This window comes from Caloenas nicobarica, chromosome 7, assembly GCF_036013445.1.
Source record: "Caloenas nicobarica isolate bCalNic1 chromosome 7, bCalNic1.hap1, whole genome shotgun sequence".
NCBI lineage: Eukaryota > Metazoa > Chordata > Aves > Columbiformes > Columbidae > Caloenas > Caloenas nicobarica.
Window position 1 is genome coordinate 31672066 of NC_088251.1, and position 24672 is coordinate 31696737.

At 38.8% G+C, this 24672-nt stretch overlaps 2 protein-coding genes across 3 annotated transcripts in view; one reads left to right on the forward strand and one right to left on the reverse strand.

Moving 5' to 3' along the window:
* PHYHIPL (phytanoyl-CoA 2-hydroxylase interacting protein like) overlaps positions 1–13264 on the forward strand; it is a 37519-nt gene extending 24255 nt beyond the window's left edge. Inside the window, exons 2-5 of the mRNA XM_065639321.1 lie at positions 2814–3010; positions 7961–8135; positions 9137–9254; positions 12566–13264. Of these exons, the coding sequence (XP_065495393.1) occupies positions 2814–3010; positions 7961–8135; positions 9137–9254; positions 12566–13100 (1025 nt within the window). The 3' untranslated portion in view covers positions 13101–13264. The remainder of the gene's footprint in view (positions 1–2813; positions 3011–7960; positions 8136–9136; positions 9255–12565) is intronic.
* Positions 13265–15520: 2256 nt separating this feature from the next.
* FAM13C (family with sequence similarity 13 member C) overlaps positions 15521–24672 on the reverse strand; it is a 52922-nt gene continuing 43770 nt past the window's right edge. Inside the window, exons 9-12 of one of the 2 annotated variants that reach the window (XM_065639126.1) lie at positions 19404–19499; positions 17957–18156; positions 16345–16446; positions 15521–15644 (exon numbers count right to left, since the gene is read on the reverse strand). In XM_065639126.1, the coding sequence (XP_065495198.1) occupies positions 15521–15644; positions 16345–16446; positions 17957–18156; positions 19404–19499 (522 nt within the window). The remainder of the gene's footprint in view (positions 15645–16344; positions 16447–17956; positions 18157–19403; positions 19500–24672) is intronic. The other variant, XM_065639125.1, reaches the window with a different exon arrangement.

Below are 24672 nucleotides of genomic sequence, written 5' to 3' on the forward strand. Positions count from 1 at the left end.
ATTCCAGTACGTCTCAGGACAGAATGCTGTTCCTAACACTGAAAAGCACTAGTTTCTGCAGGATCCAGATTCTGAGTTAGAGCTTATGCTTTACAAGAGAATGCTGTTTCAAAATTTCTTGTTGGTCTGCATGCTGGGGTGTCTGCTGTGTGGGCAAAGCTGGTCTAATACTTGCATGTTTGGTTCCTAGGATCAGCCAAATCTTAAAAAACAAGAGCATGCTTTTCATGCTCTATTCTTTTTCTCCTTGTTCCCATGCAATGCTACAACAATTGCTATTCAAAAATCACCATTTACCAATCCTCAGTGAATCACCATCCGCTGTATTAATATTGTATATCACTATCAGGTTCCTATTACTGCCTGTCAATGGATTTTGACATTCAGGACTATGCAAATACATATCAAAATATAAGTATGCGTTACAAGTATCACAGAGATTACATATTCTAAGCAGAAGGAAAAGTGGAGTATTGCTTGTTGGTGATTATTGTGAGGTATTTTACTATCTTCTTTCATATTCCGTTCATACTCTGTCTTTCAAAATCTGTAATTTTTTTTTTCCTCTTTCAAAGAGCTTAAAAGATTTTGGAGAAGTGCTTGTTTTGGATTATGTTGCATCAGGAAAAAAGGATAGCTTAACACTCAGTAATGCAAATGGTTTCTTTTCCTGACATATTAAAAATGTTGCTAAAATTACCTGGAGATTTTCTGCTAGACATTTATTTAAACTATTTATTCAGTTCTTAAGCAAAGAAAGTAAAAGGATCAGGAGTGCAGATATCTGAAGATGTACGCCAGACATTATTTCCAAGAATTGTACAGAAAACAGTACCCATTTACAGAAGCACTTTTGCTCTTTAACTCTCATCAGTGTACTCCAAAATCTTTTTCCATCTCTGTTACTTTCTGTCAGCGGTCATTACTGCTTTGCCTGTCTCCTGAAGCTTAAACTACTTTGGCTGTTCATAACACAGCTCAGGCCCATAGTTATGGAGTAGAGAAGCTTACTTTTGAAGCAAAGAAGTTGCACGTTAATGTATTGTGGATATATATGGTTTGGATGTCCTGACTGCATGTCTGTTCAGGTCTTTATTCATTTATTCAGTGTGCTGGGATCCAAGTCCACCCTGCTCTCCAGGAGGTCAGAGAACCTCAGCAGCTTTGCTCCGTCTTCTGCTTAAACACAGAGCCTCTCTCCTGGAAGAGCAATCACATGTAGCTTTTTCAGTGTACCTGATAGAGCTTTCAGTCATTTTTCAAATAAAATATGCTTACACAAGAAGGCAAAGCCATTTTCTCCCTGCTGGCTTCTTGAAATCTCCTGTTGGAAAAAGCACTTACCATGTATTTCTTATGAACAGAAAGCTTTCAGTAATGACTAGTATTTCTGAGTCTATTGCAGCCAGTGCAGCTGTTGAAAATGTCACTGTGGATGGCACAAACAGGATAAGATTTTGAGCAAGACCATGCTCCATCTCACTTTGGTTGAAAAGGAAAAAAAAAGCAGTAGGATGTTTAAAAAATGGACAAGTTGTTGAATGTAAATGCATAAGATGGAACAAAAATATAAAAGTATTATTATTTGTTCTTGAAGTCATCAATAAATTAATTTATTCAGAATACTAGCTGGATATCTGTGGATTTTGCAGGCTCTGTGATTCAATTTCACATATCCATGAGAATTTCGAGCAATCATGCCAACCTTAATATTCCTGCATTGAGGTGTTGATATAATTGTTTGACAATGTATGTCAACAGGCGTAAATGTTCCTAATGCTTTCTAAGTCAAACTATTATTATTATTAATGACTAGACTCAATTTCTGTGTTCAGTACTTTGGAAGTTATGATGGAAGTATATAAATGCCCTTTCTCTATAATTAGATGTGGCGAAAAATAATTCTGACAATGTGTTCCCTGACATCTCTGCATGGGCTTCCAATCTACCTCATCTGGACAGAATTTGGGAGTTTTCCTCTTTCTTACACAGACACAAGTCTTAAATTTCTCCATTGTTTTTTTCTATTCTTATCTATACTTGATTTTTTTTAATGCCCTATTTCTTTCCTCCTTCTCTTACACCATCGTCTCTATTTTTTTCCTTTTTATCCACTCATTTTCTTGTCTTTCTGCTTTTTCTTTTTATTGTCTGTTTGCTTTTGACTTGTGTCTTGTAGCGCAAGATCACCTAATATTTCTGAGTTTTAGTGTTCACAGCAAGGTTGCCTTGGGAAATAAAACAAAATAGGTGTGTATGTCCCTTTTACTGTGGCTCAACAATGTGATCATTGTTAATTGTTTCATTGCGAAGGAGAGTGGTTTATGTATGTGTATACATTTGTGTATATACATACACCAACCATAAACTTTGGAGAGATTGGTTTTACTTTGTGCTTGAAAAACAATTTTAGGTTGAATATGGTTTCTGGTTTTATTTATTTCACTGACAGGTATGGCTAGAGCCATTATATGAACTGTGGATGTTGCTGGCATCTTAACTAAACTCTATAGCACCAGAGGGCTTCCGATGTTTCTTTTTCTTGAACCGCAACTGCACACAGTTGCGATACTAGCCAGTATGTGCAGCCCGCTTACACGTTATTGCTGTTTATTCACACGAGGACTTTCAACCCCTTCCAATATTTCCCATCACTGAAATTGAGACTTGCATAATTGTGCCTCATAGTTGCTTCTGAGTGCCACCTATGAGACTTTGTGAAAGGCTGTTCAGAGATGTCATTGTATTGGAGCAGAGAAAACAGATATCTAATAGGTCTTTAACCAAATGAATCATGTTTCTTTTTTACGCAGGGAATAAATCACAAGACAGTGGGATTGCAGAGATGGAGGAACTTCCAGTCCCACACAACATCAAAATAAGTAACATCACATGTGATTCTTTCAAGATTTCTTGGGACATGGATTCTAAATCCAAGGATCGCATTACTCATTACTTCATTGATCTCAACAAGAAAGAAAACAAGAATTCCAACAAATTTAAACATAAGGTAATTTTCATTTAAAAATCAAGGTGGAAATAGTTGACTTTAAATAGATGAATCTCAGTGTTTTATTAACCTTTCAAAGCCCAACCATGGGAAACAGGTATTGGACAGCCAGCAAAGATGGGCTTTGATTAATCTGATTGACTATTTTTCACTCGGAATACCTTCTCCGTCTCTAGCCTATATACGTGTACACACAAATACATTTGTTTGATAGAGAACTGAACATTACCTTTTTTATTTCATTTGAAACTTTAACAATTTTGGAACCTGTACAATTTATTGCAAGACAGGCTTTTTTATTCCTGACTACATCTTAATAATTATTTAAACAATTTATGTATTCTGTGCCTGTCCTTGTTCAGTGACAGACTCATGAAAGCAACACATGTCATTTTAATAGAAGAGTCACAAATTCTAATGCACTTCTAGGAAGGCTTCCAGCAATTTTAGGTTGCGGCATTCAGCACTGTGACCTGAATATTCATCTGGCCTCTTTCCTCAAGCCACTGATGCAGGGACATACTGAATGCATTGCAGAATCTGTAGTTATCAAATCCAGCAAAATTTGCTTTCATCTTAGAATAGCTGAAATACTGGGATGTCTAGAGAAATATGGAATGAGATAGAAGATTAAACAACACAATCATCTGCAAATTTAAAAAACAATGATGCTGGCAATACCTCTAAAAGATAAGGTTTGCCAAGGCAGAGATAACTATCCAGGCAAATATAAAAGCTCTAATTCTGCCAACACCTAAATTACTATTGGTTTATAAACCAGTGGGATAACTAGGAAATATTTCCACTGATTTCTCTGAGTCTTTTTATTGTGAGAATATTTTCCCTGTGACTGCTGTTAAAAGAATATGTATAATTTTCACCTTTCCTTATTTGACTTTTTTGGTTTTGATCTGGTTGGAAGTAATGTATCCATTAAGTGTAAGGAAAAATCACTGCTGCTTCAAATCAAGAATTTTACACATTTGGCCATGATGTTGCAGTTGCTAGCAACCAGCATGCAAAGGGCTACCAAATTTAATGCTATAATAGCCATTTATTATGACACGTTTTTAATTGTGGTAGCAAATAAAATAGGGTATGCGTGTTTTTTTTCTTATTGCTATTACTTTTGGACTGACAGCCTTTGAATTTGAATTGCTATTTTATACTGCAGGAATAAATATACCTTCTAATATAAATGCTTACTTGGATGGATTATCTTTAATTTCTTTCATTTTATTAATCTACTTGTTTTTTTCATTTGTGTGCAAAATGATCTAAAGTTATAAAATTTGTTTTTGTAAAAGATAGAGCTACCATAGCAGATTGAACACTATATTCACTTCAAAATTTGCATCACAATGATGTCACACGTTAAAATGGAGAGGAAAAAAAGGATATTGTTAGTGTCATAAAGATAAGTCATTATTTATTTTCGTTTTTTTGGTTGGTTGGTTGGGTTTTTTTCCTCAGCAATTCTCTAGCTTTTTACTGTGATGAAAGGTTTAGTCAAAGGAGAGAGGTAATTGGTTTTGTAAGAACAGGAGACTAAAGTCTTTCAATTAAAATGGTGAATAAGTTGGATGTCTTGTCAGAATTAACTTAAAATTTCTTGTGTTAGTGACCCTGGTAAAGCTTTTTTGGTTTTTGTTTTATTTCCACTTACCGCAGCCAGAATGATAAAAATTCAGACAGCAGAGTGGGTGAGAGGCAGTTCTGTTCACAATTATCTGTGCCAGAACACATATGTGTTTGTCTTTAGTACTAAGTAATTCTTAACACACTTTCTAGAATAAGCTTTTGTTGGGAAATTAAAAATTGCTCAAATTCAAAATGTGTCATAACAAGGATCCTTCATCCCTACAGTATTAGTTACAGGAGTTTCACAGCTGAACTGAGCAGCAGACCCACTGGGTAGGGAGCCCATAACCTGGCAGATGCAGCACCAGGGACTAAAGGCTCCCAGAATCTGGAGGGAACTGAATCAGTGTCCACCCATCCCATTGTCTTCATAACAAAGCTGCTGTGTGAAGGAAATCACTGCCCCTTCTCCTAGCCGAGCTTTTTAGAAAGGAAAGAGTGGGCCCCACCACTTGGTTATAAAGAGGAGCATTGGCACTTACTCTCAGGAGTCAGCCAGCAGTCAGGCTGTGGAAGGAGATGGGCATTTTCAGGGAAAAATATCACCCTTACTTAGCGTACGGGTAGGGTGAATCACTGTCTGCAAGTGCCCATCTCTCTCACAGGTGATAAGCCCAGATGACCAGCTTAATCTGTTTTCTAACTTGTAGAGAGTTAAAGCCTCAGTTTTCTCACATGGCTATGAGCAAGTGACTGTGGATACAGACACAGCCTGACAGATGCTGTGCTTCAGGAAGGGGAGCTGTTTCTTCCCTCGTGTACCCAGGAGAGCACATGTGAATGATTCATCCTTTTGATACTTTTCCTGTTGTCTAATATATGAAATATGTTCAGCATATTTAAGGTACATATAGTCTTATTATTTATGGCTATTGCCATAATATCTGTGAAGGAGGAGTTTTGTATTTGTAGTAGAATGTAAAGACTAGAATTCTAATAAGACTTCGTCTTTTTCTCAATGCGATTTGCATACCTACCTGCTTTTTTAATATATGGAAGCATGATTTTTCCCATGTAATGGGAAATGAGGCTCAGATATTTAGCAAAACTAGGACAAGAACCTGGATGTGCTGAGTTCCCACAGTGTGTCCTACAAGCAGACCTGGCAAAGGGAGGATAAGATGAAATGGGAGAAAGCTGAAAATTGAAAGCTGCTGTTTTGTCAATGAAAAGGGACTGCAAAGGGATTGCTCTTCCCAAAAAGGAGAGAGGGAGTGTGACTCATATACCTTGCTGCTTAGTTATTCAGTGCTTCCAGGTCATTCTTGGAAATTATTGCCGTCTAGTTACCTTTAGAGTTGCCTGGTGGCTGCTGGTGGTGGGGCAGCCATCTGCCATTCCAGAATCCTGGCTGGCATAGAACCTCCTTTGCACTGCTTTGGGGGCTCAGCCAGGAATAAGCTGAGCAGAATAGAGATGAAAGGAAGAAATGGAGAATCCCCAATGAAATTTCTACTTGGATATTTGAACATTTTTTCCCGGGGTCAGTGCTGCAACCTTAAAAAAAAAAAAAAAAAAAAAAAGGAACAACAGATTAGAGTCATGAAAAGCATCATATCTCCCCCTCCTCCCAAGCTGTGCAGGAGATAAACCCCTGTATTTAATGTGGTTTTAGGTAGTCTGTTACTTTTGGGTACAGTTAGAAGAATTTCCTGACCCACAGCTGGAAGGTAAGGTTTTTGACACATGTGGGCAATGAGGCTTTTAATGATACATGAAAACTGCGAACATTAATGGGGGCAAAAACCACCACTGGGTTGTGGGCACAGAGACCTGGCCCGGGTGGAGGCAATTTTTACCACAGCCAAAGAAAAGATGACAGGAAGAGTAATGACTGTAAGTGTAGCAGCTGCTGACTGCTTTAGCACTGGCAAATTCAGTCCAGTGGGATGCCTTTGCAATATAGTTCCAGTGTGGCAGCTTTAAATGTCATTTGAGGTTTTTCTTTTTCCTTGTAATTTTTCTCTTTTATATATTATTTATTTCAGAGTGCACAACTGAGCTCCTTACAGGGCCTGTTATTTGGTTTAAATGAGAATTGGCAAAAAAGAAATCATGGCAACAAAATCTTCCCCTTGATTATCACTTAATCACATTCACTGTAATATCACAAGCTGCTAATTTTACAGTTTCTTAATGCAGAAACTGAACAATATTTTTTGCTGACAGAAAACAATAAAAGAAAGATATTTTTCCTTAATAGAAGACAAGCAGAAAAATACAAAAATCTTTCAGGTCTTGCTTACAGGTCTTGTACAGAAAGTATCTCTTTCTTGTTTCTTTTTTCCTTAGGGGACTACTCTGCTAGTATTTATAGGTGGATGACTATGGATTAGTATTTATATGTGGACAGCTATGGATGTTATCTAAAATGCCCACTTTTCACATGACAGCCATCTTACTGTTCTATAATTACTGATAAATATTCTGGAATAAATACCTCTCTCACTCTATCACAGCTCCTCGAGTACACCATGCAGAGAATCATTCAACTCCACTCTGAGTCCTTTCACCCACAGTTCTAGCAGAAACTGTCCAGTTCTTCATTTTTTTTCTTCCCCTTAGTGGTCTCTGTTGCAGTCTTTGGCACTAAAGAAATTAGATATTTCAACAACAAGCAGCTGTTCTTTGCTGCGCTATAGTGCTATATGTGGGAAGAATAAAACAGAGTATCTGAAATGGTGGCGGGGTGGGAAGCTCAAGTTGCAATGACAAGCACAAACCGTCTAGCTGTATGTTTGGCTTGTTCTGGCCTTTCCTGTGCATAAGGTTATTTTGATATATGTAAAACACTCAAAGTTACTCTTCAATGCACTTTTTTTTCTCTTTTGAAGTTTGTTTTGGAAGATACTAACAGCAATATAGGTGGGCTGATTGGTGGCAGCAGGAATTTTATTTGGTTACGCTGACTGAAAGAAAACAATGGCAATGAGAGCACAAGAAGCTTTTAAATTAAGATATTCTTGTGCTCCTTAGTGTGTGTTTCTCTGCATACTAAACTGCAGATGGCCCTAGTCTGAAGCATGTATTTGAGCTATGTGTAATAGTATCCCTCTACAGTCCCTTGGAACCAGTAATACGCTCATACATGCAAGTTATCACCGTAGCACTCAGAGCAGCCCTTAGACCATAGCCCTTGGCCACTCTGTTAACTTGGTTGCACCAGTGGACTGTGAAAATTAACTGAAGTTTGCAGAGAAAAGCCAGGGGCTGGGGATTATATTGCAAAAACGAGGAAGGAAGGGGTGTTGGATTGGTTTTGGTTGCACTGCTAACTTGTGTGTGGTTTTGTCTTTTTGTTTCCATCAGGACGTACCCACTAAATTGGTGGCCAAAGCTGTTCCTTTGCCTATGACAGTCCGCGGGCACTGGTTCTTGAGCCCAAGAACAGAATACACAGTAGCAGTGCAGACAGCGTCAAAGCAAGTTGATGGTGATTATGTTGTTTCTGAGTGGAGTGAAATCATTGAGTTTTGCACAGCAGGTAATATTGCTGAGGAAACATGCACCACAGGATGCATGCACTTAATGCTAGCTTTGCTGCATGAGCGGGTTAGCCATCTACCAGTGCCAGCTAGGCTGGTAGGGTTACAGAAGTCACACCTGGAAATGGGAATTCTAACTTTAGGCTTCGTATGTGCTCAGGTTTGGTGCATTAATGGGGGGGGTGGGGGGTGCAGGTGCAGTGCCCCTGTGTTCCGCGATAGCTTGGCTGCCCCAAAGAGCTGTGCCTGGCACCACTGCTTGTCCCAGGCTAGGAAAGGAGACTGGTGAACCAAAGTGGAGCAGGGCCACTTGTATGCCTGCTGCTGGCTACTAGTACCTGTGGAGAAAAGACAGAACGGCAGCTCCATAGCAGATAGCTTTCTTAAGACATTCTGCTGCCCTCCCTTCTCTGCATGCTGCAAAGCCTGAACATCACCAACACCCTCTCCTGAGGATCAGTTTAGCCCACCACTGATTTATAAATCTCTTCCTTTGGATGTTCCTCACCTGGTGCCAATGTGTGAAAGCTTAGAGCTGAAGAGAGCTCTCTATGAATCCCGTGTTGGTTGAGATGCTGTTTAGGCTGGGTCCTAAGCAAGCTTTTTTAGTTATGTGACTTGGTACTGGCTCACAACCAAGGACATTGTAGCAGACAGTTTATCAAATGACAGAAGTCTGAGAGGGCAGTTCTCAGCTCCTCTGCAGTCCTAAATACAAGGAAACCAGCTCTAACACATGAAATCCAGAGCCGTAGGCTTGCAGAGCATTTGTGGGGAAGGGAGCGGCAAGACTCAAAGGTGCATCTTCCTGCCATTTGTTTTTTGCTACTGTTAGAAACTCGTCCTGGTCTATATAGTTTCCATATAGCTGCCGCATGATGTCATGCATGTTACTAAAGCTCTGATCCCAATTTTAAGTCTGCACATCTGTGTAGCTTTTGGACAGTATTGCATTTTTTTTCTCTGCCCCTTATACTAGCAGATTGTCTTTTCTTTCCAGATTATTCAAAAGTTCACCTAACACAGCTATTGGAAAAAGCTGAAGTGATTGCCGGCCGTATGCTTAAACTCTCTGTTTTTTATCGGAATCAGCACAAAGAATACTTCGATTATATCAGGTAAGAAAGTAAACAGATGCAAAATTTTTGGCAAATTAAGGGAGTAAGGAAGATAAGCAAATGGAGGCAGCTGTGCTAAAGCTGGAGCAGAATGTCTGTATACTTTATTGCCAGTTCAGAAGAAGGGCAAACATTTTAAAGAAATTATAACTGATTTCTTCCACCTTGCTTAACCTAGCACTTCCGTTAGGTAATAAGTTTGTGTTTTGAAGCAGAAAGTGAAGTATTTACAGAATCTCCAGCCTGATTGAAGTGTCTGTTATCAGAACAGCATGTTTAGTAGCCAAATACTTCTATCGTACTAAGAAATTCAGAGTGAGATGTCTAATAGTAGGAGTGCACAACTGCATGCATAGGAACTGGGGCTCTGTAATCTGAATGTTAATTTACAGATCACATTGGGAGAGAGAGGGGGGTGATGTTTAGCTAATTTTACAACACTGTGCTTCAGCTGAAATGAATAAATGAGATAGCTGGAGGTAGGTTCCTTATTCCTGTTGGAGACCCAGTGTGCCTTTGCACATGGAACCAGAAGCACCATTACAATAGAAAAGAAGACTTTCCAGTAGGAGTCAGAGCTCATGTACTGAGCAGCAGCAGCCAGCACACAGAGGTAACCTGCCACATCAGAAGGACACGCATGACAGGTAAGCAGTGTGTGTACACCTGTTGTAGCACTGTGTCAGAAGGGTGGCAGCACTGACTGTGCTTTTTTAATATCTATCAAGTGATGGGGCTGCTGCTATGCCCTGTAATTCCAGTTTTGTGTGCATGTCACACTAGTACCTATCTAGAACTAAAAGTTTTTTAAAGCTGGTGAAGAAAAAAAGAATACTTGAGGGAATCCGACTCCAAAGAGCACACCCCCCTCACCCTTGGAAACATTCCCACATTACAGTCGTAAGTATCTGCTTGATTCCAGACGTCTTGTATATTCCAAAGCATGGGGTTTGCTCTTTGTTTTAGAAGAATTATTTTATTGCACCTAGTGACAAAGCTGCAAAAGTGAATGAAGGCAGAGAATGAATCGCAGTTGTTGAGGCTCTTGGAGAACCTCATAAATCTCTGCTGCCATCCTGGACTGGATACCACAAAAGACTTATGCCTGTGGTGGTTCTGATTCTCATATTGCTTTGTTTTCAGCTGTGTAATCATAGTGCACCTGCCTTTGTGTTCATAGAGCTTTGAAAATTGCCACTGTGATGCATTTATAGCTGTGGATTGGGCCTCGTTCTGCCAAAAATTACTCTAATTGACTGCAGAGTATCTTTTCCCCTCCCTCCTGTTATGTTCTTTCTTGGTTTGATACAAAGACTAGTTTGTTTTCCCTTCTCTTAGTGAGTTACAGAGACAAAAAGCTGTGTTTTGCCAGGTCAGTATGAAGCTAGACTATCTGTAACTGTCTGATGGTCGCCTTTTCTTCTCAGAAATACACTCATATGGTCACAGGGACCAGTCCTTCCACAGTACATTTTTCTGAATGTTATGTTAAAAACCCTAACCACGTGCTTCCTTTTAGGAAAAATTCCTTGTCATGCCATGCCTGCAAATGGCCTCTGTGGTGTCAAAGCAGCTGGGAAAAGCGTATAGGTTAGCTCTGGTAGCACCGTCGAATAAGGAACTGTCACGGTGCTAAAGCAGCAACCCCTAAATGTAGGATTTGACATGTGAGCTTGTAAGTGGTGTTCATGTCACTCTGCCGCTTACCTCGGCTGGGAGAGCCATAAAGCAGGGCAGATCCCTGGGAAGAGTGACGTATAATTAGCCTAATGGGCCACTGGATGTCAGTATCTTGCCACAGAAATAGAACTGCAAGATATCTGGCTGTTCAGGTTGCAGAGACAGTGGTGATTCAAGCTAATTATTTTTTTCTCCCTAGTAATCACTTCAGTCATAATATACCAATTGTATCCCCCCACCCCAAGCAATGTCTTGTGAAATAGGGCTTGAGACAATTACTATGTAGTATTTGAATGGCCCAGAAAACTTTTGAAATTTATCTTAGAATCAAATTAACATGTGCTGCTGAGGAGATTAGAAACCATGTAAAAAATGACAGAGATATTACTGAGTTGATTAGAGCTGGTTTGTATGTATACATTGAACTTGTTTGCTTTGACTACTCCTTCCCTCTTTAACCAAGTAAAACCTTCTCCCAGCCAGCACCATTTTAGCTGGAGCTGTTGCAAGTTAAAAGCAGAAAGGGAGGAGTTTTCTTAAAGCAAGAAGGGGATGTAAGGCTCTCCAGCCCCACAGCCTCATGTGGTTTTAATCTGTCAATGTGTACAATGGCATTTTTCTAAGGGTGCCTAGTAAATCTGGTGTTTTGTAGGACTTACAAAAGGGGATGTTTCCCTTTCTGGTATCCCACGGTTGCAGGTGCAGAGAGAGCCAAAGCTGTCACTACAGCACTTCCAGAGAGGTGTGAGGCACAAGTTCTGGAGAAGATCCTTCTAGACATAAAATCTTGAGTGCTGCAGAGGATTAGATGGGTTGGTTTGGACTGTTCTCCTGAATTTAACAGCCTAATGTTGCTTAGTGCAGTTTGGGATTTAGGGTTTTAAAAACTCACCAAACTGAGTTCAACTGGAGGGGAAAAAAAAAAGAAGGACTCGTACATTTTTTTTTCCCCTTTAGGTTTAGTGACTGCAGAAGCTGGATCCCAATCAAAGTGGAAACTAAGCAAATTGCCCAATACTCTGTGCCCAGCTTTGCTATGATTGAACTCAGCAGTAGCCAAATTAGACCTGAAATTATCATTTGGGGGAAAAAAACCTGGCACACAGTACATTCCTTCCTATAAGTTGTCTGAAAAGCATTGTTCAGAAATAACTTTCACTGGCAGCTTTCTACACGAAATATATACTGCCTCTGCTAAAAATCCACATTAACAAAGAGTATATTCAGCATATTGAGACTGGCTCGCAATTTTCGAAATGTGATTAAATTAAAATGTGTTTATTGTCAGAATTGTAGTGTAAGGCTGAACAAATCAGCTAATTAAAGATATGGGTGGTTTGGGGGCTTTCTTTTGTTTGTGCTATTCTTTGCCTGCATTTAATACCCACACAGCTCACAGCTGACAGAGAAGCCAGACTGGAAAAACAGATTTTCCCCTTGAGCGGGCAAGTTATTCTACCTCTTTCTGACTCTGGTGTCACTTGATTTTCTTGACACTAACCACAGTTTTCAGTTTAACAGTTTTCCTTTGTGTCCCTTCAGTACTGTCACCAAACAGCATGATGTCCTAACTTTCCATTTTTTCTTTAGCATGCATTACAAAATAAACAATGCCAGTCATTCATTTGTAGAGAGCACCATGGGAATGCTATGCAGCCCTCTGTTAAGGATAACAGTGGCAGCCATGGCTCTCCGATCAGCGGGAAGCTGGAAGGCATCTTCTTCAGCTGCAACACTGAGTTCAACAACGGGAAGCCACCGCAAGATTCACCTTACGGAAGATACAGGTTTGAGATTGCAGCTGAAAAACTCTTCAACCCAAATACTAACTTGTACTTTGGAGACTTCTACTGCATGTACACAGCCTACCACTACGTCATTCTTGTCATCGCCCCTGTTGGATCACCAGGAGACGAATTCTGTAAGCAGCGCCTTCCTCAACTAAACATAAAAGATAATAAATTTCTGACCTGTGATGAAGAAGACGGTGTCATGGTTTACCATCATGCCCAGGATGTTATTTTGGAAGTAATTTACACTGATCCCGTGGATCTCTCCCTCGGCACAGTTGCAGAAATTACTGGTCACCAACTAATGAGCTTGTCTACTGCAAATGCAAAGAAAGATCCCAGCTGCAAGACCTGCAATATCAGTGTTGGACGTTAAAACCTCCCTCATTACTTAGGAGCCTTCAAACCTCTGTTGCCCATTTCCATAGCCAGCCGTTTTTGTCAGACGCATGCACATGCCGCTGTCACCAAAAGCAACCATGAGTCTTCAAAATCTCTGATAGCGTTTTTAGTATTTCTTCTCTCCCTCTTTCCCTTCTGTTCCCCCGATGCTTTAAATGACTAGAAGTCCTGGATTTCTTTCTGGCAACCATTTATACCTAGATGCTGCAACAATTGTTTTCTGTTTCTTGCCAAACATAACAAAATCCTATATAAACTGCTTTAGCAAAATAAAAATAATGGCTTATAAATGGTGTTTAAATATGCATTCATTTTAACTACTGAACAAGTACCAGGATAACTCCAAACAGCATGAAAGGTTGTAATTGCAGCATGAGTTAAATTTCAAAGCCTAGAAATGTCAGCACTTCCACTGTGTTGTTTGACAGTGTTATCTATGTTATTTATATTAGCTAACTGAAAACAGAAACTGTGTCTTGACATAACAAATATAATAGAAAAATATTTTATTTGTACTGTTGTATAAAATATTATACAATCATATAGAATATATAGATTACATTTTAATATCAATTGTATACATATGTCATCAAATCATTTTCCCTTATCAAAGATGTAGTTTGTAAACTTCAAATAGCTCTGTATCTGTTCCTGTTGCTCTAGATGACTTTAATTAAAACAGATTTACGAAGGAGACCATTTCTGATTCATAAAAGTTAAGTTACAAATTATTAAGTCGGTACACTGAAACAACAAATCTCTGAGAAATAAAAAAATTCCTTTTTTAGTAGTCATACTTGTTCCTCCAAACTACTTGAAAATGTGTATATCTTCAAAATCATGCCAAGCCATTACATATGATATAAATACAAATATAGTTGATACATAATAGGCTTTATAAAATGAAATCTTCTTAACAAGATAGAAAACAGGTTGCTTATACTATGTGGTCAATACAAAAATGAGCAAAACACTAAACATGATTCAACTTATTCAAGTGCCTTTTTTTTTTTTGATTCATTTCTATTACAAAAAACACTGACAACCCTTCTGTTAATAGTCCACTTTTCACACAAATGGTCTATCACAAAGAGTGAAAAAAATCTTAATATTACAAAGTGTGGTGCTCTGAAAGTTAAGAAAGATGCATAATTCCAATGGAAAAATATCATCTTTTTTTAAATAATCTTTTTTTTTTTTTTAGTAAACAAGAAGTCTAATGTTCCTCATCAGGTAACTGTGACACTCAATTATATACCATGTACTTTATCTATCCAAAATATCTTAGCATAATGCAATAATCTAGTCTTGTTTTAATATATATATATCTCTATATATATGTATGTGGCAATTTATTACACAAGAAATACTTAGATATTTTACAAAGTGCATGCATCTAAACAAGCTTTGGTAGTTAGAAAAGTAAATGTTATAGCATCAGGCAAAATAAAGTGCAAAGTTTAATAGAGAAATAAAAATTAGCAAGTAATTGATCTATTTACTGAATTTTAAGTAAGCCAGGTCCTGTGAACCACTGTGAAAAGGACAGCAGCCAGTATGTTTGTTTTATCTCTTGTCAGTAAACTGTATCTATTTCATTTTGCCACTTTCTCTTATTTCTAAAAAAAAAAAAAAACAAAAACACCACACAAACAAAAAAACCCACAAAACCAGCACAAAACCAAAAAAGACACACCACACTTTCTCCACTTGGCAGTCATGTTCTGCCCTTCTTTTTTGTACAGGCAACTTCACTTTGCTCTAATCCCAGAATTTTACACTGAGTCCTGCCACTGGTTCTTTGTGTGCATCTTTCTTTGAAGCTACTGGAATTGAATGGCAACTCCATCTTGAAAGACAGAGTATGCTCAGGAGTTTTTCCTTCATTTGCTTTCAGCTCATGTTTCTTTTAATCTAGTGATTCAGCACACTAAGAACCAGCATCAATAGTTAATTACAGTGCATGTTAATTCTGAAAAAAAAAATCTGCAGTACATTATCATGTACTAAGATGTGCTAAAAACCTGGAGAGCATCTCCTGACACTTTTTAAAACTAAGAGCAGGTCAAACTGAGAACCTACAATACTTCAGTGTCCTTTTAATTTCTAACATTCTCACAGTGCACTTCAAGGCTTTTTCAAAAGGAAAAAAATATATACTATAGTCCACTCACCCGTGCTTAATATTCTTGCGTATTGCTGTCCTCTCTCATCCCAGCTAGTATAATTGGTAAAGTGCATCAAAAAAATCTCAGTGTGTCAAACAATTGTGCAGCAGACCAAGACCTGTAAAATTACTTTCTCTTTTTTTTTTTTTTCATTACCTGTTTGTTTGCTTTTTTTTTTTTTTTTTTTTTTTTGGCTAGAGAACAATACCATCGCATTGCATTCACTTCAAATCATTTTGGAAATATCATGCTTACTGATGAGAACCTCCAAGAGCCTGATTTTAGCTTTTGTGTGCTTGTATTCAGAGTATTCCTCAGCCATTGGCACCCGATCTTCTTTTTGAGGACTCCTATGAAAAGCAAATTTTTATGAGAAAGAGGATAAATAGTCTTTAAAATTAATTCTGCAACAGCTAATGAGGAATGGGTTGGATTATTTTTTTTCCCTAACTGTAGGTGACTAAAGATAATTTGACAGGACCAAAAAGCTCTAATAGACAGAAATGAAATAATCGTATTTAAAATACTGAGTTTTGATATTCCAGGTAGCTTGCTTTCTTGTCAGCTATGCAAGCATAACTACATCATTCTAAAATAAGCAGAGAAGTTATTACGCAGTGCTTTGAAAACTATTACCAGAATACTACATGCCCATATCCTCGGTGGTTTTCACCAAACAAGTTTGTTAAACAAAGGGAGGAGGATAAACAAAGAGTGAAAAGTAGCCACCATTTATCTTTGTGGCGAAAGAAACAGCAGCTTCTGGTTTTAAATCTGGCCTTTTAAAAATGGCCCCACTGTCAAGTGTAACTCCTGCGCATTTACATCCTTGGAAAAACTCTTTAGCAGCCACATCCTGGAGGAACTAAGCAAGGAGATGGACATCTTCATGGAGACCAGACAACTCTGTGGAATCTTCCAGCCCTCCAGTTGCTGCTGCTTTGTCCTGCTCACCTAAGCGTACCCACCCCGCACCACCTGTACCACACATCCGCACAGGAGCCCGATGGGGAGGAGGAGGAGGGGGCTTTTGTTGAGCTGGTTATTTACCTTCCTGTCTGTTTATAGAATTGTTCCTCAAACTCTCTCAGGGCTTTGCGAAGCCTTTTCTTATCTGCTCTTGTTTCTCTGAGATGTTCAAGCAGAACGGGCCTGTAAAATAGAGAGGAGAACACGAAGCCCCCATGTGCTTAGAAGTGTTGTAAAAGCTGCGGCTTTGGGTGCTAAGCAGCCTGATGCTATGGGTATGGCAGGCAGTGATCTCAGTGCCACGACACGTTCCAGCACACCCCTCCAACTATGCATGTAACTGTCTGTACCATCACACATGCTAAACAGTTGTGCTTCTTCCCTTTTACTCATGTTCTCACTCTTTAATAAAGCTAGAGACTCCACGGACAACATGGTAGGAAAAGCTTTCAGGATTGAGTCTTTCTAGTGGTCTTAATTCTGTGTGGAATTCATGGAGCATCTCATAGGAAATGCTCTGCATCTCTGCAACTGAATTAATAAGTTAATGTCCAAGCCCTACTCCTCAACCTCAAAGCAAGTGTTACCAAGCACTACTGTGATTCAGTGGAAATGCTAGTGGTACCCAGAATCAACATTTTTTTGGAGGGCATGTTTCAGCTGATATTTGGAGAGTAAGGTTTTTAAGCAGATGAAGAATTCTGTTATGACATATGCAGCTGTTTGGTTGGGGTTTTTTTTCCCCATTATAACAAAATGCACAGAAATATCTTCACAGAATTTGTGAGCAAACTATCACATACATTGTTGACGACATAGAAAGTGAAGACAGTTTTACTTAGTCTCAATTTTGGTAGAGCCCAGTCAACTTCATTTATGCATCTAAGAGCTTCCAAACAAAACACAAGAAAAAGATACCATCCCATAAGCTATGAGAACACATACGCTCCAGGAAGGCGTATTCTTCAACAAGTTTCAGGACTGAGGGATAACAGCCCGTATGCATCTTGAGATCTGTTGTCTCATACAATTCTTAACTACAAGTCAGGAGGAGGCCTTTTTTTGGTTTAGAATGGAGCGTAGGATGGTGGTGGTAAGTTTTCTGGGCATCCAGACACTAGTAACTATTCTTACGCAAGGAAGAAACTGATTTTACACACATGCAGTGGCCTCCCATGTGACCATGTATTGAACAGCCCTTCACTCAGCTCACCTGCTGCTGTTTGTGTGCCTCATGTCTCCTGCATTTTTACATAACTTGTGCAGTCAATCCTAGTACACACACACAAGAGCGGACTATCCTGCTTGGTCGAACTGTACTTTGTTTTATGGCTGCTTTGTAATAACATAAGTAGCAAGATACCTAAAAATTCTGCAACAATTATAGGCAGGTCAGCATATCTTTACTATGCTATTATGTAGTGTATCGCACTCTGGAGTTATTTATCCTATCTGCTTCTATTCCTTCACCTTTCTTTTCATGGACGTGGCACCAAGTTGTTTGAATAAATACCTCAAATCACAGGTATGCTGCCCAAACAAATCGCTTGCTTCTTTTCTCCTTCAAGAAAACATTGAATCATTTCTTTGTTATACAATATTCCCATGGAATAAGTACGGATCACTTTTCATTTACAAAGTCTACATAAAACATTTTAAAATGGGGGGGAAAAAAAAAGAAGACAGAACTTACATTGTTGCCTCATGTAAATTGGACATGGACAAGGCTGTTTGCTTGAATGCTTTCTTTTCATCCAGAGGTGAAACATATGCAGGCTCACTCTCCTCCTGAGAGTAACACAGGTGCTCGTCAACAGGGAGGCAAGATATTGGACCAGATGATAACTCATGGCTGCTTTGAGAATGGTCTTCATCTGAGTCTTCCTCCTCCTGCTTGTAAAATGTAAAGCATTATTAAATTAGTTGTATACATTACAATAATAACAATTAATAGGATGACAACGTAAAGAATTAGGATCTAACCTCCTGAGTATATTCATTGAAACAGATTACATATATTGAAAACTGTACCCAGGTCTGCCCGAGACAGTTCATGAGAGGTCTCGTGGGGCTCTCTGAGCTGCTGTGTATTGTCCACCATGACTAAATAGCACAGAAGTTGGCCCTGCTTCTGAGTATCTCCAGCCAGTAATTTTTTTTCTATTTACTCAAAAGCCCTTATAAGTAGCAACAATTTAAAGAGCATTCTGTATTTATGTAAGCACTGCAGTCTTGCAGTCTTTTACTCCTCTTAGATACCATCAACCCTTTGTATTATGTCCAGAAATTCTTTCTGTAACATGAGTTGGAGGTAGAGATTCCATAGTTTTATAGCTACAAATATTAACTACCAAAACAGAGTCATGTCACTGTCTTCCTCACCTTCCTTCATCCTCAGAAGAAATGTTGGCCTTTTGAAACTAGGGCTTAAGCATAAAAACCCCGGGGAACAAACCTCCTAAGTAACACAAGGGAACTTCAGTTACATTTTTAAAGAAAATATCTGTGTGCACATATACAAGGATTTACATTGTGATTTTTTCAAAGAAATCTGAAGCTCTACTGTCATCTAACATGACAGTTCATAATTTTTAAAATTAACCCAGCCCCAATTTCTATTAGATTAGTATTTTTGATAGAGACATGCTAATTAAGTTCCCAATAGCCAGATTCCACTGCTGCTTCTTACAGGGAGACTAGTACTGTTACATTACATTGATACACAACTAGTTAAAGTACTACAAACGATATTTATGTGCTATATTATTGATAAAAGCATTCCCAACAAAATATAGCAGAAATACTGACACTATAGTTTGTCATGGAAAGAGATTGGTTTCATTCTGTGTTGCATATGTTACCCATAATGGAAAACTCATGCCAGCCTTTGCTCTCTTAGCCAGCCAATTGAAGTGATTGCCTCAGAAACTGCTGCCCTATGCTACAGCCTCTGGCATGCTTTGAAGTTGAATTTTACAGAGCATTTTCTCTATTTGAAATATAAACACCCTGTATTAGCCAATGAGCAGATTCTTCAAATATCAGTACTTCTCTTGCTGCCAAGTAGACACACAGGTACAAATCAAACATAGCCGATAGTATGTTTTCTTGACAATGGCTATTAATTCTTTCCAACTTACAATTGTTGTGATCAAAGACGGAGCTGCAAGAAGTTTCTTGATAATTCTGTATCTGTCGTAAAGAGGTTTCATGAGGCTCTTTTCTTGCTTAGCTACCTAAAGAGAAATCATAACAAAATATACTCCTCCAAAATTAGAAAAAATAAATACATAAATTTCTCATTTGCTCTTGTAAAGCTGAGAAAGGTATTAGAATTGTATGATCTGATGTGTATTTTTCTTCCATAGATATTCCACGGGAACTGCAGTTTAATCTGTATGTTTTCTAAAAAAGAAAACGGCAATCTGTTTTCTAATGGAAAATACCCAGCACCGCCCAGGCAGAGGGTAAACTATTCTCTGTCTTTTCTGAAGATCCTAATAGAGTTGTGAGAGTTAAGATGGGTTTCTACTGTGCCTTGCATTGATATCTCACTTACTTAACTGCAATAATTATGGCAACGGGCCAGCTACAGTGATGTGGCAGCCTGCCTGGGCCAATATACTCAGCAGCCCGGTGGGATGGAGAGCGCTGAGAGCACGGCTGTCCAGCCTTGCTGAGCGAGCTGGCTCCAGGCAAATTGCTCACTGGACCTGCCTGCCACAGTCAGGAGCAGCCACCTGTTCACTGAGTTTGTGCTTGCTCTTTTATGAGCTCTAAGAGCATTGATTTGGAGGAGAACAGTATTTTAGATCAGGTGTTGCGAGCCTGATCCAGCCACAAATATTTGCAAATACAAAAATAAACCTTATGGAAACTAGCTGTGCAGTATACCGACTAACCATGTTAAGGAAAAAAAAGGCAAACAAAACAAAACAAAACCAAACCCAAGCCACAAGAAGACTGGGGGGAAAAAAACAAACAAATAAACAAAACCCCAAACAAACAAAAAAACCACCCCAAAACAAATCACACACCACTACTGGAAAAACATGCTCCTCAGTGACAATGTCAAAATAGAGTAATTTGCAAACTAGTCCACCATCAGCCTCTGCTCCTCACCTTGCACGCCTACTGCCTGCCCGCACCCACTGGGTACAATTTCACTGTCTCTTGGCGCTGCAACTGCGCTGCCGCAGCGAAGCCCAGATACGCCCACTCTGTGATCTGAAGTCAGAGCTGTTTGGCAGACCCAGGATTCCCTCATGGCTGCTTAGTATCGCTGATCACCTCTTTCCTGATGCAGTTAGCATCCCCTTTCTTAGCTGGTTATAGGGCTGGTTGAGAAGAAACACCCTCTCTGAACCCCATGCTACAAAGCATGCTCTATTATTCTCTTTTCTATCTTTCAATCTTCAAGTCTATAGATCACTATCTCAACATCTTTTTTGTTCTTCTTAGGAAATAACATTTCTTCATACCCTTCCTGTATCCTCTCTCCATCCCTCAGCTCTAATTCCAAGCCTAAAGAAGACTGACAAAAATTATTTTATCCAAGATGTGGAGAGATTAGATTAAATCATAATAATTTTAAGAGCTGGCATATTTTTTGACACACACTGGTGCCACTCCCCTTGTCCTCCACCGCAACAGTTACTAGCCAAAAACAGAGACAGTCATAAGAATGCAGACATAGACATCAAACAGGAATTCCCCAGTTGTCTATAGACAAATTTATGCATCATCATCTCAGCAATGGTGGCATTTTTTTGTTTTGTACCTACAGTCTACAGTGAAGTCCCTGGAAAGGATTTTAATTAATAGATTTAAGTGCTGCTGTGAAATAAAGGAAAACACAGATGACAGGTCAGGTCATTTTTGTATTTCATGTCTCAGATAGTGCCCTATAAACTTTTCACAGCCGTTAAGCATTCTAACCTTTCATGCATCCTAGCACAGCTACAGTATGCAGGAGCCAAAGTCTGCTGCGGATGTGTAAACCTCCACCTTTAGCATCAAAACCTGCAACTTCCAATCATGAAGAGAGATGCAGGGCCACTAGAAAAGTGCCTTTTTATTTTATTTTTAAAAGTTATAAACAAAATTCATCAGTATCAGGAAATAACATTTATACCTGAAGATTAGTTTGAAATAACTAAAATTATGTTAATGATGTAAAATTCATCCAAATCTATTTTATATAGGAGTCCAAAAATATTTGTTAGACAAGTTAGATAATTTTTAATTTACCTATTCTTTCCATGGTATACTTACAGGTCGTCCATGAATACTCTCAAAATACAGTAGACATTTCTGAAGATTGATTTTTTCCAAAGCCATTTGCTTTTTTGTCATATCCTATTTGAAAAAGTTATTTATAAGGTTATGAGTCAGGATTTCATGACAAGGACGCAGGTAGGTATCTGTTTAATAATCTAGTCTCGCCAGATAAATATTAATAATGAATTCTGTTTCTGTCCACACTGAGGTCAAAGGGGACTCGGCATTGACTGAGCAAGAAGAGAGTCCACATGTACATGACTGAAGTTTTAAATGAATCAAAGTACATGTCACAATCTCAAGGCCAATGAGAGCTAGGAGATACTTCTACTGATTAACATAGGTCTTAGATATATCACTTGACTGCCTTGATTTCTTTTGAAATGACTATTTTACGAAAGCAATTTAGCAAGCTCAGAGTCAGGAAGCAGTATTAGGCTATTGATAGAACACTGCATCCTTCTCTAGAAAGTTTCCAAGGTACAATTATGGTCTTAGTCAATAAGGCAAGAATCTTTGTGTGTTGCTCCGTCAGAGTCTGCACCTGAAAAGCTTTTCTGGAATGCTGGTTGACAGAAAGTCTAAACAAGCAGAGGTTTTTGCCTTGAATATCATAGCTAAATTGCATGGACATGGGATACATCTCATGGGTTGGGTTTCGGGAAGGTGGGTTCACAAAAGACAACTGCAGCAGCTGAGTAGAAAGTTTTGGCATTGAGGTCCCACGGATATCAGTGCAGCACTTTCCTAGAACGTTTTGGAATGTTTAGGTAACATCAATAGTTGTTAGAACTGAAAAACTAAATATATATTTTTCTCAGCCATCCTAGGGAGAAATTAATTAATGAGATCTGCATGTTATTAACTGCTATTTGCCAGATCAGTTCATAAACCATAGATAGCATTTCTCATTATATATTAAATATGATTTAGTTGTAACAAATGAGAACAACAACCGTTCTAGACAAAACACTCAAAAACCTGCAAAAACGCAGAGAGGGCTTTTCTCAATTTTTAATTATTCAGCAAGAAAAATAGGTTTGCCTTGGCTGGTAAGTGATGAAGAACAGAAAGCTTTAGCTACGCAAACACAACACATTTATGGAGTGGAGTGATAGATTCACAATGAAATCCCTAAATGTCTAGTCATTGTGATACCGTGGTTAACACCCCATAAATGCTGAGCACACTTTCTGTAGAAAGTCGATGGCTAGGGTTCTTTTATTGACAACTTGAGGAAGTTTTTTTAATAATTAGCCTCTACTTTTTAGAAATGTATCAAGCCCTGAAGAAGTAATCCTCTTTTAACACCAACAGAGTGCCTCACTGTTAACTTCAGCAGGAGCAAAACCTTTCTTGTTTGCTGTTCAAATGCAAAAAACAGTGCAGAACCACTAATCACATTTTGCCTTAAAGATCTGCTTTAGTTAATCACTCCAAATGTATCTGTCATTCATGTTAAGAGAAGAGCTGCTAACTAGAATGTAGGAGTATTAAAAAGTAGTTAATTGGTTTACTTATTGCTAGTTCTGCAATTACTACAAGGTTAATTCTTTCAAAAAGTATTAAGCCTGAAGCAGCTGAATGGCTGGGAGGAAACAGAGAGTATTCATTAATATTGATTTTACACATGAGAAACTATCTCAAGAGAGTTTAGCACTTGGGTCTATTTCATTAGCTCATTTTATTAGCAATGTCAAGACAGGTTTGAATTCAGCTAAGTTCGAAATGGCTGATAATTTCAAAATCAGAGAAGGCAGGTGCACTCATAAATTACAGAATTGTCTGAGACATCTTAGGACTGTAGGCTACATAGAGCAACATGAAATTCAATGCTAATTACATAAAAACATTGCTTCATAGTCAAGCAAAAGATGAACTGAAGCGGGTCAATAATGAGAGGACAGATGCATAAAGGTGGCCAGTCTAAAAAAAGCCTTGGGGACAGACTGCAAATCTTAGAACTGAAAACAAAGCAAAAGTTGTTTGTTGCATATAAAGAAAGAAGAAGGAGACTACATATAAAGCTAAGGTAGTCGTTTGGTTTTCATAACTTGGAACAAAGGCACACAAAATCCTCACTAGTCAGTTCCCTGAATGCTTATAGCTTGTAAGCTTGCTGTTGTTTTTCCAGACAGAAGACACAAACTGTGAGGCCAGACAGAAGACAGCACAGATGGGGTCTGGCCAAGGCCTTTTGCTCTCAGAGGCAGCGCTTTGTTTCCATGCAGGCAATGAGCCCGGGTTCCCAGCGCCTGCTTAGTCTGCCCCTTGGGGATGTGCAGTGGCTCACTACAAAGTGGTATTTAACACAAAAATAGTAAGAAAAACGTTAAAGGAAGGTAACAAGGCACAGGACACATCCACAGAAAGGTACCAGTTGACTTCAGCTGAGGGTCAGATCAAGTCTGACTGCAGCTCCAGTGGAGCAGCACAGGGCTGCTCCTCCTGTGACTGCGGCAGCAATTTCATCCCCAGCCATTAAACATCTGGATTGGCTTAAAAATCGGGAGTTGGCATTTGAACTTGGATTTTAAGGATTTGGTGGGTTTTTTGAGCAATATGATTCAAATTATGTCTCTTTGTCTTTTGGCTCCTGAACTCCTACATTCATGATCTTAATCTTTTTTTTTCTTTTTTTCCCTGAAGTCTTGTACCTAAAAAGAGGTAAATTGTTAAATAAATCACCAGCTCTCAGCACAAGGAGCAAGTAACACAAATAGCAACACATGACCATCCCTATCTGGGTTGCTGAATCCCAATTTTCTTTTTTTTGCAGGAGGGGTGTTTTGTTCTGAAAACCACATTCTGCTATTTCATATTCAGATCTTGTGGCTTGTCCTCTTTAGACATACTGGGTGGTTCAGGGTTTTACTCTGCACCTCTTAAGGACACTCAGTCTCTCATTTGTATTTCAGCAGGGCCACAGAGGCTTTCCACAGTTTATTTTCAGGGGAGAACTCAGCAGGCTTGTATGGAAACACTATCCTTGCCCAAAATAACAATACTGAAAAAAGAAACCTTTAACTACCATTAGTTTACTAATAATCTAGCTCAGACTCTGGTACAGGATCTAAATATTATATACAAAATAGAATATTGAACATAAAACAAATATCTACAGTAACA